The sequence below is a fragment of the Megascapheus bottae genome, chromosome 18 (genome assembly GCF_031878675.1).
Source record: "Megascapheus bottae isolate mThoBot1 chromosome 18, mThoBot2.hap1, whole genome shotgun sequence".
NCBI lineage: Eukaryota > Metazoa > Chordata > Mammalia > Rodentia > Geomyidae > Megascapheus > Megascapheus bottae.
In genome coordinates, this window is record NC_143526.1 from 32,459,515 (window position 1) to 32,477,717 (window position 18,203).

Below are 18,203 nucleotides of genomic sequence, written 5' to 3' on the forward strand. Positions count from 1 at the left end.
CACACTTTTGTCTTGTTAGTCTGATTTTTTACATCGAAGGGAATGACTCTAGCTCTCTGTATAGCTTACCGAGGTCATGGCAAAGCCCGGCAATCTGAACACAGAGCATATCTCGCTCACTTATCTGCAGCTCTGGTTGTTTTTCATTCAGTGTGCGAACCAGACATCCTGCAAGGTACCCTACCCTGTAGAGACAAAAAAAGCCACTTTTGATTTGAAAGATAACTGATACTCCGGGAACTCAAGAACCTCTGAAGTCTCTGAAATGCTTATGACAAATGGTGATAAAAATCTGAAAACACTCTGATATATCTTAGAACAAGTTTGCAAAGTAGTATGTTTTAGAACACATATGAGCAGAATCCCAGAAGCAGGACCTCTGCCTCAATAGCACTAATTATTAGGGAAATGCAAACAAAATAATCATGAAGTCTAGGACAGTTCTGTCACTCAGAGGTAGGGTGCTGGCCTACACTGTGCAAGGCTCTAGGCTTGATCCCTAATACTGCAAATCTAAACAAAATAAGACACATAATGATGCCACCTATCAGGACAGCTCCTAACATAAAAAACAGTAAGTAGGGGCTGGGAGTTTGGCCTAGTGGTAGAGTGCTTACCAAGCCCTGGGTTTGATTCCTTGGTACCACATACACTTGGTACTACATACACAGAAAAAGCTAGAAGTGGTGCTGTGGCTCAAGTGGCAGAGCTCTAGCTTCGAGAAAGCCCAAGGACTAGCAAAAAAAAAAAAAAAAAAAGCTAGCTTAGGCTACATATTGAGGGCCTGTCTTAAAGGCAGCAGCAAAGAAGGATGGATGGGAGGGAGGAAGAAAGAGAGGAAAGAGGGACAGTAGAAGGGAGAGAAGTAAGGAAGTAGAAAAGGAAAAGGTACATTATAGAAAAGAAAAAAAACAACAACAGCACAATAATACAAGGTACTGTGCTTAATGAAATCTCTGCAGAACTCTCCAGTTCCTTCCTGCCTCCACTCTCCTAGCTCTATATATTATAATGAAAAAGCAGGCCAAAGTTTCCACTTCACTGTACTTAACAAAGGTCCCAACTTTTCTAAGGACAGGAAGGACAGGGACTTTTTTTTAACTTATATATTTCCTGATAGCTAAGAAAATTATTTAATTTCAAAAAGTGACTCTGTAGATGAGGAAATAAGTCAGAAGTCAGAAGTCATAGTGCACACCTGTAATTCCAGCACTTGAGAGGCTGAGATCATGAACTAGAGGTCAGCCTTGAATACATAGAGAAACTTTGCCTCAGAAGAAAAGAAATGAATAGAGAAGACCAAAGAAAACTAAATAACTATGTTCACAGATAGTCAAGTACCTAAGTAATGAACCCCATTTACTTGTGAATAATATTTATTTATTTATTTATTTTTGCCAGTCCTGGGGCTTGAACTCAGGGTCTGGTCACTAGCCTTGAGTTTTCTCAAGGTTAGCACTCTACCACTGGAGCCACAGCACCACTTTCAGCTTTTTCTGTGTATGTGGTATCGAGTGTATGTGGTACCAAGGAATCAAACCCAGGGCTTGGTGCATGCTAGGCAAGCACTCTACCACTACTAGACCACACTCCTGGCCCTTGTGAATAATATTTAAAGGCAAATGTTTAAAGCCGGGCATTGATGGTTCCTGCCTGCAATGCTAGCTATTTACGAGGCTGAGATAGGAGTATTGAGGATCAAAGCCAGGCTGGGCAGGAAAATCTGAGACTATTACCTTCAATTAACTACCAAAAAACCAGAAGTAGAGCTGTGGTTCTAAGTGGTAGAGACTAGCCTTGAGCAAAAAGAGCTCAGGAACAGAGGCCATGCCCAGAGTCTAAGCCCTACAACAGACCCAGGGTGGGAAACAAAAGAAGACAAATATTTAACTCACTGACCCATCAATACACTTTTCATTACTTTTACATGAAAGGTCTGAGTTGGTTTAAAACATGCAAAATAAAATACAGTTAAGGTAAATTAAAAAAAAAACAAACCTCAACTTTCTCATCAATAAAGATATAATAACCATTTTGTAAAGCTAGGTATTCCCTAAGAGATAAGATGCAACAATATTTCATGACACAGGAGACAATTAAGAACTTCAAGCTCCCCATATCCCTTCCCCTCTTACCCTAAACTGTGTTCAAATCGATTGTGTGAAGCTCCTGGGAATACATAGTAACCGCCTCCCAACTGTTTAATATACCGAAGCCGCTGGAACTGAGGAGTGTCAATGATTCGGATAAGGAGAGGGTGGAACTCAATATGGCCATGGATAGGATCATTAATTACCTGGAAAATTATGTGTAAATTAGTATCAGCAACAAGACATAACTAATTGTGTGTGTGTGTGTGTATGCATGCCTGTACTGGGGCTTAAATTTGAGGCCCCATGCTTCTGCTCAGCTTTTTTTTTTTTTTTTTTGCCATTCCTGGGCTTGAGCTCAGGGCCTGAGCACTGTCCTTGGACTTTCTCAAGGCTAAAGCTCTACCACTTAGCCTCAGCACCATTTCTGGTTTTTTTTTAGGTATGTGGTACCGAGGACTTGAACCTGGGTCTTCGTGCATGCTAGGCAAGCACTTTACCACTAGGCCAAACTCCTAGCCCCCTGCTCAGCTTTTTTGCTTATGGCTAGTATTCTACCACACCCACAGCTCTGCCCCCCCCTCTCTTCCTTCTCCTTCTTCTTTGGTGTAGTTATTTTTTTGGATTGGGTCTTGAGTTTTGCTCAAAACTAACTTAGGATTGTGATCCTCCTACCAACAGGTTTCTATGAAGCAGAGACTACAGTCATATAAAGCCAGGCCAGGAGTTTGGCCTTGTGGTAGAGTGCCTGCCTAGCATGCACAAAAACCTGGGTTCAATTCCTTAGTACCTCATACACAGAAAATGTTGGAAGTGGTACTGTTGCTCAAGTGGTAGAGCTATAGCCTTAAGAATGCCCAAGGACAGTACTTAGGCTCTGAGTTCCTGTCCCAGGGCTGGCAAAAAAAAAAAAAAAAAAGAGATGAGAATCTTACTTTTTTTTGCCCAGGTGGGTTTAGACCATGATCCTCTTATCTCTGGCTCGCAAGTAGTTGGGATTATAGACATATACCACCCTTCCTTGGTCTTTTTTAGTCTTAGGATGCAATAAATAGTATGTACATCATCAAATATTGTACTTCCTCCTCATTATGATATAATTCTGACTTAAGGACTCTACCTATCATTCACATATATATATATATATATATATATATATATATATATATACACACACACACACACACACACACACACACACACACACACACACACACACACAATATACATATACACAAAAACAAAACAAAACAAAATAGCCTGGTAAAAAAAAAATTCAAATGTTTGCTGGGTACTGGCTCATGCCTTGTAATTCTAGCTACTCAAGAAGTTGAGCTTAAACTGGTGCTTTTAACATCTGAACAGGATTGGTGGGAGACGAATGATTGCAGTGAGATTAAGCTTCAGGATGAATGTCAGAATAAAGCTCACAAACCCAACAAGAACACTTTAAAAGTTACTTTATATCTAAAGGTTTCTAAGCATTTGTCTCAGTGGGGATGGTTAATAAATCATCATAATATGGGTCAGTGCTGCACAGCTTGCCTAGCACGTGCAATGTCTTGTGTTCCAATCCAACAAAAATATCATAAATGAGCCAGGCACTGGTGGCTCACACCTGAAATCCTAGCTACTCAGAGGGCTCAAATCTGATGATTGTGGTTTGAAGCCAGCATGGGCAGGAAAGTTCGTGAGACTCTTATCTCCAACTAACTCCCAGAAAAATGAAAGTGGCACTATGGCTCAAGAGGTAGAGTGCTAGCCTTGAACAAAAGTGCTTAGAGACAGCACCCAAGCTCTACAATTGAAAAACAAAACAAACAAAAAACCCCACAAATGTAAGTTTTCTATTACTTATGATACTACATCATTTATACTACTTAAAGGGCAAACATATGTATGTGTGTACCTACATTTATAGATACACATATGTATACATATTGCCATAAACTATGTTTACACACATATGCATATTCAGTAAAATTTTTTTAGAAATTCATGAAAGTAATAAATATCATTTTCTGAGTGATACTTATCTCTGGAGATAAAAGATACATATAGTGTAATATTTTGTTCTAAAAACAGTACGTGTAGTAGCTCATGGCTATAATGCTAGCTACTCAAAAGATTGAGATCTGAGTATTCTGGTAAACAAATCTGAGAGACTTCTAACTCCAATTCAGCAAACAGCCAGAAAAGAGGTGTGGCACAGGTGGTAAAATGTTAGCTGTGAGAGAAAAAGCTCAAGGAGAGCCTGAGGCCCTGAATTCAAGTTCCAATATTGGTATTAAAACAAAAAAGAAACAAAAATAGGTCTGAAACAAATTAGGCTTTTCTGCATGCTTACAGCATTTTAGTCTTCTCTTTTAAACACCTGTGTCTATCTTAGAAAATGAATGTTAAAAAAAAGTAAAGATCTGAAACCCAGAACCCTATCATCTTTCTGTTCTTTTATGAATTTTAAATAATACTACTTTATAGTAACACACACACAAACAAAATAAAACAAACAAAAACCCCATAAATTCGGATTACTCTTACCTTCGCTGTCTCCATGTGGGTTTGATTTAGTTGTTGAACATAATAAAGCAATTTCTTCCTTTCCTCTAAGGAACTAAGATTACAACAAGATAAATAAAATTATTATTTGCTCAGTAATAATCCTAGGAACGAACAGTGGTGCATAATCAACTCTTGATTATCTATACAAGCGGAAACTAGAAGGAACACAAACATACCCCTCCTGCTGTGTCAAGGGAGGCCTTCCCTGGGCTCTGCCCTGACCCTGAGGCAGAGCATATCAGAAGTCACAGGATAAAACATCAAATTTAAACTTACCTTACTACTGACCAGTTTTTCCTAAACTAGTACTAGTTATCATTTCCTTTGAACGCTAAAAAAAAAACTATTCGTAAGGAAATTACTGATGAAAACTCATTAAAATAACCACCACAAGAGAGAGAAGAAGCTGGGTACTAGTGGCTCCCACCTGTAATCTGAGCTACTCAGGAGACTGAGATCTGAGGAGCACGGTTCAAAGCCAGCCTGGGCACAAAAGTCTGTGAAACTCTTATCTCCAATTACCACCAGAAAACCAGAAGTGGCATTGTGGCTAAAAGTGGCAGAGTGTTAGCCTTGAGCTGAAGAGCTTAGGGACAGTACCCAGGCTCAGCATCCAAGTCTCACAACTGTCCAAGAAAAAAATTAAAAAAGGAAAGACAGAGAAGAGGCTGGATTATGGCTTAGTGGCAGAGGGCTGGTGAGTTCAAGCCCCAAGATGAGAGACAGAGACAGAGAGAGGGAGCACTATGTTCCCAAGGAAAGAGTACAAATGCTACCTGGGTTGTGTAGTAGAAATACAATGAGCCCATCTTAGTTACTGTAAAGAGTTACTCAAAAACTTGATTTTGTCCCAATGGCGTCATACTGAACTCAGTTAAATTCCATTAGTATTGCTAATGCCTGATATGTAATTAAATAATCCTTTGTGGAAGTATTTTATTTTTTGTGTCAGTATGGGGATTTGAACTCAGGGCTGAGGCATGAGGCCTAGTGGTAGAGTATTTGCCTAGCATGCATGAAGACCCGGGTTTGATTCCCACATACATAGAAAAAGCTGGAAGTGGTCTTGTGGCTCAAGTGGTAGAGCTCTAGCCTTGAGAAAAGCCCAAGAACAGTGCTCAAGCCCTGAGTTCAAGCCTGACTGGCAAAACAAACAAACAACAACAACAACAACAAAAAAAAACTAATGAGGCCGGGAATTTGGCCTAGTGGTTAAAGTGCTTGCCTAGCATGCAGGAAGACCTGGGTTCAATTCCTCAGTACCACATACATAGAAAAAAGCCAGAAGTGGTGCTGAGGCTCCAGTGGTAGAGCTCTAGCCTTGAGAAAGTCTAAGGACAGTGCTCAGGCCCTGAGCTCAAGCCCAGGACTGGCAAACAACAACAACAACAACAAAAATAAAACTAATGAATAGAGTAGGGAGTTTGGCCTAGTGGTAGAGTGCTTGCCTAACATGCTTAGCATGCAGGAAGACCTGGGTTCAATTCCTCAGTACCACATACATAGCAAAAGACAGAAATGTTGCTGTGGCTCAGGTGGTAGAGCGCAAGCCTTGAGAAAGCCCAAGGACAGCACTCAAGTCCTGAATCCAAACCCTGGGACTAGCAAAAAAAAAAAATCTAATGAAGAACACAAGGATCTGAGTTCAAGCCCCAATAATGTTGAGAAAAGAAGAAAAAAAAGGTAAAGAAAAAAACGTATCACCAGGTGCCAGTGGCTCACACCTATAATCCTAGTTACTCAGGAGGCTGAGATCTGAGGATCACAGTTCAAAGCCAGACCGGGCACAAAAGTCCATGAGACTCCTATCTCCAATTAACCACCAGAAAGCCGGAAGTGACCCTGTGCTAGCTTTGAGCTGAAGAGCTCAGGGACAGTGCCCAGACCTAGAGTTCAAGCCTCATGAACAACAATAAGAACAAAAAGTACTGGGCTGGGAGTTTGGCCTAGTGGTAAAATGCTTGCCTAGTATGCACAAACACCAAGGTTCGATTCTTAGGTACCACATATACACAGCAAAAGCCAGAAACGATGCTGTGGCTCCAGTGGAGGAGCTCTAGCCTTGAGCCCAAGAGCAGTGCTCAGGCCCTGAGTCTGCGCCCCAAGATTGGGGAAAAAAAAAAAAAGATGAGAAAGAGTAGCAATGTTTGTGAAGCAGTGCACCTTCTATCTGGCAAATATAATGTAACCCTTCTATTAATATACAATTATATATATATATATATATATATATATATATATATATATATAAAGACCTGGGTTCGATTCCTCGGTACTACATATATAGAAAAAACCAGAAGTGGTGTTGTAGCTTTAGCCTCGAGAAAGCCCAAGGACAGTGCTCAGGCCCTGAGTTCACGCCCCAAGATTGGCAAAAACAAAAACAAAACAAAATGAAACAAAAAGTACTAAGAGGAGTCCCTGGTGATTCTGATTCAAAGGACACTTGCTGAAAGCCAGTTACACAGGAAGGTAATCTTTATCATCAACTTTCATAATCAAATTTTAAACTATATTATCAGGAAGTAATTCAGTAATCCTTTGTTTTGATTCATTGGTTACTGTTACTACAAACAAGAAGTAACCAAGTGAAATCCCCTAATACATACTTTATTTCCTCACTGTTACCAATTCCTTAAGGGAAACAAAAACTCCATTTTAAGGAATAGCAAATATCAAATACTCAAATAAGATCTTTAAAGCACACTCTCCAATTTAATGTAGACTCTAGAGTCGTGACCCTCTAACCACATAAAGATGCCTATATAGAGCTGTGTGTGTGTGTATGTGTAAATTTAAGGACTAATTGTATGCTTTAACACTTTCAAACATGGACACATTTCAGTCTTAAGCCAGCTTTAGGGCTGGGAATATGGCTTAGTGTCGTCTAGGTTGGACTCCTCTGCACCACATAAAAAGAAAAAGCCCGAAGTGATTGAGCGCTAGTCTTGAGCAAAAAAGAAGCTCAGGGACGGGGCCCAGGCACCTGAGTTCAAGCCCCAGGACTAGCAAAACAAAATGAAACAAAAACAAACAAAAACACGGGCCGGAAGTTTGGCCTAGTGGTAGAGTGCTTGTCTAGCATGCACGAAGACCCGGGTTTGATTCCTTGGTACCACATACATAGAAAAAAGCTGGAAGTGGTGCTGAGGCTCCAGTGGTAGAGCTCTAGCCTTGAGAAAGACCAAGGACAGTGCTCAGGCCCTGAGCTCAATCCCAGGACTGGCAAAAAAACAAAACAAAACAACAACAAAAAAAACAGCTTTAAGAAGACCTAGAAATATGTTTAAGATGGGGTTGCAGCTTTGATTCTATTGCTAATATATTTTTTCTTCCTATTAGTTCCTCTGTGTTTTTTGATATGTGTGATTCGATTATTTCAAAACTGAAAGTTAAAAAGTTGACCACTACAAACTTGAAAGCTAGTCTGAAAAATCCTTTAAAAATGCAATTCCTTTCTTTCAATTTGGCCTTTCAAGTTCTGGAAGAAAAGCCTTCAGGTCAAAAATAAAATAAAATGCAATTCCTTTGTAATAGAAAATAGGATTAAGACAGCAAAAATAAATAGCAAACTAGCTACTTACTCAAGAAGCTGAGATCTGAGGACCACAGTTCAAAGCCAGTTTGGATAGTAAAGCCCCTGAGATTCCCATCTCCAATTAACCACAAGAAAACTGGAAGTGGAGCTATGGTTCAAAGTGTTAGAGTACTAGTCATAAGCAAAAAAAAAAAAAATCGTAAGGATAGCATCCAGCATACAACTGACAAAAAAAAAAAAAGCCCAAAACAAAACAAAAAACCCAAACAGCAAGCAGAGGTTCTGTTTTAGAACACATCATAGACTAAAAATGAGGATAGTTAACTACAGAGACCGAGCTTTATCTCTTCAAGGTGAATAAGATACGTTTGGTTATAATATGAATTCTTATCATTCTTACCTTACTCCAAGATTTTCAAAAAGGGATTCATCAAGAAAAGGCAGGATGGAACCTGTGATTTTATTTTCTGTGAAATAAAGAAGAAAAATAAATACATTTACAACACTGTTTTTGATACTTTTCAATTTGAATCCATTGAAATTTACTCAAATCCTGACTTATGGAAAACCCATGCAGGCAACTGACTGCACGACTTGCAGTCAGCTCTCTGAAGCCACTGATTCTACTTGTGAATGGCCAAAAGAAAACACTGGGGAAATGATATATCTGCATGGAACATGGACAAACTTTCTTGTCATTATTCCCGAAAAATACAGTACATCCAGTATGCACTTAACATTTACACTGGACGTCATCTAGAGATCATTTAAAATATATATGTATGGCTAAGCACAGATTATAGGCAAATATTATTCCATTTTATATGTGATCTTAGCCAAAAGGCTGAGAAGTGATACTATTCTGTTTTCTAATACAGAACTTAAGCATCAGAAAGCACTGTGCTTCTCCCAAATCTGATGAATGCCAAGATTTCAGGTATGCAGTACCATGCCTGTAATCAGGCTCAAAGCTGGCTTATGTTTTGTTTATTCATTTTTTTGTGATGGGGATTGAACCCAGAGCCTTGTACATGCTAGAGCAAGAATTCTATTAAAGAGCTAATTTCTAGCCTGAGCCATACTTTTGATTTGTTACTTGTAAAATCTTAACAAAACCAAGAAGGAGGGTTGTAAGTTTGGCCTACTGGTAGAGTGCTTACCTAGCATGCATGAAGACCTGGGTTCATTCCTAGGTACCACATATATAGAAGAAGCTGGAAGTGGTGATATAGCTCAAGTGGTAGAGCTCTAGCCTTGAAAAAGCCCACGGATAGTGCCCAGGCCCAGAGTCCAAGCCCCACGACCAGCAAAAAAAAAAAAAAAAAAAGAAAATCAAGAAGGATTTTTTGATAAATAAGGTAAATAAATCATTCATATAAACTACGTGTAAGAAAAGTAGACAGGAAAAAGTAAACCTAATTACTTGTGAGGTTATGCCTGGTAAGGCTTCCTATTTTTAAATACCTAGAATTTGGGTGGGGGTGAAGAAGGAAACTTAAGTTATGGTTCTTAGAATCACTGGAATCATTAAATTATCTAAAGAGAGGCCAGGAGTTTGGCCTAGTAGTGGAGTGCTTGCCTAATAGGTGTGAAGATCCAGGTTCAATTCCTTGGTACCACATACACAATAAAAGGCAGAATAGTGCTGTGGCTCAAGTGGTTGAGCTCTAGACTTGAGAAAGCCCAAGGACAGTGGTCAGGCCCTGAGTTCAAGCCCGAGGACTGGCAATCAATCAATCAATCAATCAATCAATAAATATAAGTTGTCTAAAGCCAAAGCTTGTGGCACCACAAAAACATCGTGTGGCTCAAGCCATAAGCAAAGAAGTCCAATGAGAGAGTTTGAAAGCCTGAGTTCAAGCCTCGGTATTGACACGCCTGTGCATGCACATACATGCACACACACACACACACAGTACACAAGGTCGTAGTTCTAGGGCTTGACTTTGAGGCTTGAGACTTTGGTCAAGGCTAGCACTCAACCACTTAAACCACAACTCCATTTCCAGCTTTTAAATTTTTTTTTCAGGGGTGGGGGCGGGGGTGTGGTTAACTGGAGATGAATTTCATGGACTTTTCTGCAGAAGCTGTCTTTGAAATTTGAACCTCAGACCTCAACTTCTTGAGATCACAGGCAAATTGGTTTGTTTATTTATTTTGCCAGTCCTGGTCTTAGGCTCAGGGTCTGAACACTGTCCTTGGGTTTTCTCAAGGCTAGAGCTCTACCACTTGAGTCACAGCATTAGTTCTGGCTTTTTTCTATGTATGTAGAACCAAGGAATTGAGCCTGGGTCTTCATGCATGCTAGGTAAGCAATCTACCACTAGGTCAAAATCCCAGCCCCAAGTTGGTTTATTTTTAACACCTCCTTGAAAATATAATACTTTGTGTTTTGAAAGCTGTATATGCATATGTCCATATGTTATATATACACATGTATATATGTACATTTAAATGTGCATACAAATGGTCATATTTACTTTTCCATATAGTTAATTCTCATTCTTCCTAACTTCAGATTCTAGAACTCTCGGCAAAACAAAAAAAGTAAAAACCTCTGCTCTGAAGGTGGCAAGAAAAAATGAGAAAGTGGCTCAAGTAATAGTGGGCTTGTAAGGCCCTAGGTTTAATTCTCAACCCCCCCCCCAAACTGAAATAAAAATTACTTATTTGCTGGGCACCAGAGGCTCACTCTTGTAATCATAGGTACTCAGGAAGGCTGAGATCTGAAGATTGCAATTCAAAGTCAGCCTGGCTAGAAAAGTCCCTGTGAGATTCTTCAATTAACCACTCAAAGACAAGAAGTGGAGCTGTGGCTTAAAGTGGTATAGTGTTAGTTTTGAGCAAAAGAGCTCAGGGAAGTGCCCATGCCCTGAGTTCAAGCCCCAGGACTGACAAAAATTAATTTGCATATTTTGTACTTTTTCTCATGAAAAACAATCATTCAAGGTAAAAATACCAAACTATCTCTCTATTCTCCCTCTCTTTCTAGTAGCCTTATGTATGCCAATCCTGGGGTTTGAACTTAGATCCTACCCTCTGTCCCTGACCTTTTTTGTTCAAGGCTCATGCTCTACTACTTGAGCTAGAGCTCCACTTGTGGATTTTTGGTAGTCAATTGGAGATATGAGTCTCATGGACTTTCTTGCCTAGGCTGGCTTCAAACCTTGATCCTCAGAGCTCAGACTCCTGAGTAACTAAGATTACAGGTGTGAGCCACTAGTGTCCAGGTTTTGTTTTGTTTTAATTGGTGCCAATTCTGGGCCTTACTTGGCTTTTTCACACAAGGCTGATACCCCACCTCTTGAGCCAAACCTCCACTTCTTGCTTTTTCCTGGTTCACTGGAATTATCTGCCTTTGCTGGCTTCAAACTTCAGTTCTGATTTCTCAGGACTGAGTAGCTAGGATTATAGGTGTGAGCTACCCGTGCCCAGATAAGAATCATCTTTCATATACTTCTTTGGACATGGTCCAATTATATCTACAAATTCCTCTGAATCTACAAGCATTGCCTAAGTATCCAAGGCTGATCCAAGTTTATTGGATTAATGACTTTAATTGCTATTAGGCTTTAAAGCTTTTTCTAAATTAAAAACAACAGTATTTTAAACATTACTACAGTACTAGAAGGTATTTTCTAGTTGGTTGTCAATAGTTCGTTTTGTGTTTTATTCGTGCTTCTAAGGTAGTTATTTTCCTTGCTCTTAGTCGATTTTCTTTTTCTTTTCTTTTCTTTTTTTTTTTTTTTTTTTTGCCAGTCCTGGGCTTGGGCTGAGGGCCTAAGCACTGTCCTTGGGTTTTCTCAAGCCTAACACTCTACCGCTTGAGCCATAGCACCACTTCTGGCTTTTTTTTTTCTATGTATGTGGTTCTCAAGAATTGAACCTGGGTCTTTGTGCATGCTAGGCAAGCACTGTATCATTAGGCCAAACTCCTGGTCCCTCTTAGCTGATTTTCTAACTTTGATTATATTCTTCAATTTTTTGTTTGTTTGTTTCTTAGATAGGGCCTCACTATGTTGCCCAGTTTGGCCTGGAATTCTCCAGCTCCCTGTCTCAGTCTTTTGAGTGCTGAGAGTAGAACCATAAACCACCGAACTCAGACTTTTTTGTTTTTTTGGGTGAACTCAAGGCCTGAGTGCTGTCCCTGAGGAATTTTGCTCAGAGCTAGCATTCTACCACTTGAGCCACAGTGCCACTTTCAGTTTTTGAGTGGTTAATTGGAGATAAGAAACTCATAGACTTTTCTGCCTGGGCTGGCTCCCAACACAAACCTTAGATCTCAGTTTCCTGAGTAACTAGGATTACAGTGGCCTGAGCCACTGGCTCCTCAAGAATTTTTTTATTTTGTTGTTTTGGTTTTATTTTTGGCCACTTCTGAGGCTTCAACTCAGAGCTGGGCATTATCCCTGAGCTTCTTTTGCTCAAGGCTAGCACTCTACTTCTTGAGCCACAGCGCCACTTCTGGCTTTTTCTATTTATGTGGTACTGAGGAATGAAACCCAGGGTTTTATGCATACTAAGCAAGCACTCTACCACTAAGCCCCATTCCCACATTTCCACGTCTGTTTTTGTTGTTGTTGTTTATTAGTCCTGGGGCTTTTAAACTCAGTGCCTGGCAAGTACTCTACCACTAAAATACATTTCCAGCCCTCCTCCAGTGTTTTTTTGTTGTTGTTGTTGTTTGTTTGTTTTTAAAATAATACCTGTTTAGTTCTAAAATCCAAAGACCTAAAAATAAATAAATAAAACACAAGCTAGGCATTGGTGGCTCATGCCTATAATCCTAGCTATTTAAAAGACTGAGATCTGAGGACTGCAGTTCAAAGCCAGCCTGGGCAGTCTGTGAGACTCTTATTTGCACTAAGCTATCTAAATGAACAAGCAAAACCAGAGATGATGCTGGCATTGAGTAAAAGAAGCTCAGGGATATCACCTAGGCCCTGAGTCCAATCCCCAGGATTTACACACATACAACAAAACAATAATCTAGTTTTCCCCCTCTATTGGTGTGGCTTTTGAAAGTTACTTTACCTCTCAAGACCTAACAAACATCTGTAAAAAGTATGGGTTAGCAGGGCCAGGAGTTCTGCCTAGTGGTACAGTGCTTGCCTAGCATGCATAAAGACCCGGGTTGGATTCCTCGGTACCACATATATAGAAAAAAAAGCTGGAAGTGGTACCATGGTTCAAGTGGTAGAGCTCTAGCCTTGAGAAAACCCAAGGACAATACTCAGGCTCTGAGTTCAAGCCCTAGGGCTGGCAAAAAAAAAAAAAAAAAGCATGGTTTCGCCAGGCACCAGTAGCTCATGCCATAACCCTAACTACTCAGGAGGCTGAGATCTAAGGACTGCTGTTTGAAGCCAACATAGACAGAAAAGTCCGTGAGAATTTTTTTTTTTTTTTTTTTTTTTGCCAGTCCTGGGGCTTGAACTAAGGCCTGGGCACTGTCTTTGGGCTTTCTCAAGGGGCTAGCACCCTACTACTTGAGCCAAAGCCCCACTTCTGGCATGTTTCTGTGTATGTGGGTACCGAGGAATGGAACCCAGGGCTTTGTGCATGCTAAGCAAGCACTCTACCACTAGGCCATGCCCCTGGCCCATGTAAGATTCCTTTTTTTTTTTTTTTTGCCAGTCCTGGGCTTGAGCTCAGGGCCTGAGCACTGTCCTTGGACTTTCTCAAGGCTAGAGCTCTACCACTTGAGCCTCAACACCACTTCCGGCTTTTTTCTATGTATGTGGTACCAAGGAATCGAACCCGGGTCTTCGTGCATGCTAGGCAAGCACTTTAACCACTAGGCCAAACTCCCGGCCCAGATTCCTTTTTTTTTTTTGCCAGTCCTGGGCTTGAGCTCAGGCCAGCACTCTACCACTAGGTCAAATTCCCAGCCCCCCATGTGAAATTCTTATCTCCAATTAATCACAGCTGTGTTGTGGCACAACTGGTAAAACACTAGCCTTGAGCAAAAAGGAGCACAGGAACAGTTCCAGAGCACAGTTTAAGACCCAAGACTGGCAAAAGAAAAAAAGTGTGGATTACAGCATATAATGTATTCTGTTCCATCAGGTGGAAAGGGATCGAGTGCCTTGTGCTTGGCTTTGCCAAAAAGAAAATCACCTTGACTTAGGAAGATTTTAATTAAAAAGAAATACTACTGAAAATAAAAAGAAAGCTCTAAACTCGGAAATTTGCTAGTGCTCAGATTCAAACATAACAAGATTTTCTTTTATTGGGTAAAGGGGAAGCTAGCAGAGATAAGCAAAACCTTTGAAGGGAAGCTAGAGAAACAAGAGGAAATGACAGTGGAGCCTAAGAAGGTAGGGGTCCCACTGTAGCCAGGTGGTCCCATAAGAAGCTAACTTGGAGGCATATCCCACTTTTCCCAGTGCTTGCTTAGGTTTGAGGGCAAGCAAGAGTTCAGAGGCTTATAAAGAAATAGGGAATACTGATCAAGGTACAAGCAGGTAGGGGTCTTTTTTTTTTTTTTTTTTTTTTTGCCAGTCCTGGGGTTACAATTCAGAGCCTGGGTACCATTCTTATTTTTTTCATTCTTATTTTTTTTGGGGGGGTCTTTAATAGCTTTTTTTTCCCCCCAGAGCCGGGGACCAAACTCAGGGCCTTGCCCTTGCCAGGCATGGGCTCTTCCGCTGAGCTAAATCCCCAACCCCATGGGTACCATTCTTGAGCTTTCTCAAGGCTAGTGCTCTGCCACTTGAGCCACAGCACCACTTTCAACCTTTTCTGTGTATGTAGTACAGAAGACTCAAACCCAGGGCTTCATGCATGCGAGGCAAGCACTCTATCATTAGGCCACACTCCTGGCCCAATTTGGTCAGTTTTTTAAACAAAATAAAAGCATACACACAAGGGTCTTAGAGGACGCAGATCATTTTGGAGGGAAATAAATCAACCTACAAAAAAAATCATGCAGGGGCCGGGAGTTTGGCCTAGTGGTTAAAGTGCTTGCCTAGCATGCATGAAGACCCGGGTTCGATTCCTCGGTACCACATACACAGAAAAAAGCCGGAAGTGGTGCTGAGGCTCAAGTGGTAGAGCTCTAGCCTTGAGAAAGTCCAAGGACAGTGCTCAGGCCCTGAGCTCAAGCCCAGGACTGGCAAAAAAAAAAAAAAAAAAAAAAAATCATGCAAAGACCCAACAACACAGGCAATCAATCACATATTAAGGATAGACAATATAAAATTGCTGGGTATTGGTGACTCATGCCTATAATCCTGGTTACATAGAAGGCTGAGATCTGATGGTTTGAAGCCAGGCTGGTAGGAAAGTCCCTGAGACTCTTATTTTTAGTTAACCACCAAAAGCCAGAAGTAGAGCTGGGGCTCAAGTGGTAAAGCACCAGCCTTCAGTGAAAAAGCCAAGAAACAGTGTCTAAGCTCTGATTTCAAGCTCCAGAAACATCACACAAAAAAATAAAGTAAAAATAAAGAAAACTACTTCATCCTATTTGTTGTTAGTCTAAAAAACAAAAAAAGCAGGGGAGGGAGTTTGGCTTAGTGGTAGAGTGCTTGCCTAGAATGCACAAAAACCTGGGTTTGATTCCATGGTACCACATACATAGAAAAAGCCAGAAGTGGTGCTGTGGCTCAAGTGCTAGAGCCAGAAAGAAAAAGAAAAGAAAAGAAAAGAAAGAAAGAAAGAAAAGAAAAAGGAAGAAATGAAAAAGGAAAAAGAGAAGTAAAAGGAGAAGTAATACTACTACTCAAACTATATTTAGGTCCTGAAGCACCCCCACCAAAGTTTACCGAATTTGGAAATCACAACCAGCAAACAACTCAATTCCTACTAAATACCCTGAAGGATGGCAAGACTTAAACTTCATAGTCAGATAAACAATATTTTGAGTAGATGTAAGGTGGAAGATTGGTGGTTGAGCCTAAAACTCAGTGTGCACAGCTCCCTGAGTGTGGTCAAGTGGAATGTGTACAATGCTGGGGGTTCAGTCTCAACTGAAAAAAAAAAAAAACTGTTCATATTTAGAATCGAAATTATTCACAAAGAGCCAAATATAATTATTGCCCATCTTTTTTGCAAATATAGTTCACAAACACTGAGCCCCTACAGGATGCCCAGTGGCTCACCCTTGTAATACTAGCTACTGAGGAGGCTGAGATCTGAGGATCACGGTTCAAGGCCATTCCAGACAGGAAAGTCTGTGAGATTCTTATCTCCAAATAACCAGCAAAAAGTCAGAAATGAAAGTATAGCTTAATTGATAGAGTACTAACCTTGAGGGAAAAAGCTAAGGGACAGCACCCTGGCCCTGAGTTCAAGTCCCAGAATCAACACACACACACACACACACACACACACACACACACACACACACACACACACACACACACACACACACACACACACACACACACACACACACACACACACACACACACACACACACACAGCTCCCTCCTCTCTCTTTAGGAAAACCCCACGTTCGGGGTGAAGGGGGGTGGCGGAGGAACTTCCGAAGCTCTCATGTGGCAAGTGTTTATGGCCTTGCGGTTAGCAGCCAGGGGTCTCTGGAGCCCGCTGAGCCTGAATGACAGCAACTCTCAGACCAAGGACTGGGGCAGAGTCTTCCAACTAAAAGGAGAGGACCTAATGTCGTCTGTCGGGACTGAGGACATCTGCCTTCCCGCGTTCACGGACCCCCAAATGGCTCCTTTCTTGGATGTCCTGCCCTAGAGGCCCCCACTTTTCTTCCAGCTCGAGTTCTGTCCTGGACGTTTCCCGCTGCAGGCCCGGGGACCTCTGCTCCGGAGAGGTGGCCGTCCACTGGTTGCCGTCCCACGGAGCCCCTGCTCCGGTCCACCCCTCCGCTTGGCCCCTAGCGCCTCCTCTTCCCGCCCCGAGGACCAGGCCTCGGCCCGCGGCGGTGGTCGCCCCCCGCCCGCGCCCCTCGCCCGTCGGCGCTGCTACCTCGGATGTTTCTCAGCAGTCCCGGCTCCCTGAAGCCGCTGCGCTCCAAGAAGGAGCACACCTGCTCCGGGTCCCAGGTCCGGTGGTCTGGGTGGAGTTTGGGGCCCGGCGACCAGTTGGCCGTAGCGGGAGGAGTATTCGGAGGGGTTCTGGGGCTGCCATCGCATCGTGGTCGCTTTGGGGGCTGCTGGCAGTCGGCTCTCCGCATGGCTCCACCCGGCCCCCAGCGCAGCACAGTCAAGGACCGCGGCGCCCAGCCCGCGCGCAGGCGCACTGGTAGCTCGGCCCGGACGCTAAGTCCACTCAACATCAGGAGCCGCCCTGCGTCCTGCGCAGGCGCAGTGAGCAGCAGTCCCGAATGAGAACCCCGCACCTCCCACCTCGGAGCTCATTACGCAGGCGCAATAGCTGCCAGCGTCCTCGACCCCGCCCCGCTTTCGGGAAAGAGCGGGCTTGTGATGGAACTAGAAACCGAACTGGAGTGGAGGAAGTCTACGTAGAGGGGACCTTTGAAAGGTCCGGCCACGCTCTGATTAGGATATTTCCAGAGGAATGGAGGGTACTCTTCCCCAGTAACTATCCTCATCCTCCCTTTTGCCAGACTTCAAATGCCCTAAAGTTAAAGGAAACCTGAAAGGCCAGGAAGACTGCCAGCACCCTTCCCAGGGAAAAGAAAAATGGGCAAGGGGCTGGCTGAACCCTGGGAAGGCTTCGAACCCGGTGGGACGATGACGTTTCGCATTTCACAAGTTTTAAGAGTGTTGCCGTGCAGCGAAGGGTCACTGGGCTTGCCTGTCTTTCGGCTTCCACACAAGAAGATACCTCAAACTTCTTTGCAAATGGAGATTGATCCTGCTCAGGGATTTATTGGGGGACACACATTTGTCGGGCTGCTCCAAGTGGGAATGGAGGCACAACAGTGGACAGGTGTGGGAGGAATTTAAACAAAATTTTAGGGGGGCAGTGACATGGGTCACATTAAGTGGACCATGGGAATTGGTGGGGGAGAGAATCAGTTCCTAGAAGGAGGCTACAGGAATTGAGGGAAAGTCTCGTTTGAAGGAGGTGTGTAA

General features: G+C 42.3%; 1 protein-coding gene across 2 annotated transcripts in view; it reads right to left on the reverse strand.

Moving 5' to 3' along the window:
• Samhd1 (SAM and HD domain containing deoxynucleoside triphosphate triphosphohydrolase 1) overlaps positions 1–17,422 on the reverse strand; it is a 41,497-nt gene extending 24,075 nt beyond the window's left edge. For both annotated transcript variants that reach the window (XM_090352320.1, XM_090352321.1), the window contains exons 1-5: positions 17,131–17,422; positions 8,591–8,657; positions 4,632–4,704; positions 2,136–2,296; positions 70–185 (exon numbers count right to left, since the gene is read on the reverse strand). In XM_090352320.1, coding sequence (XP_090208446.1) covers positions 70–185; positions 2,136–2,296; positions 4,632–4,704; positions 8,591–8,657; positions 17,131–17,338 — 625 coding nt within the window. In that variant the 5' untranslated portion in view covers positions 17,339–17,422. The remainder of the gene's footprint in view (positions 1–69; positions 186–2,135; positions 2,297–4,631; positions 4,705–8,590; positions 8,658–17,130) is intronic.
• Between the last annotated feature and the right edge of the window lie 781 nt (positions 17,423–18,203).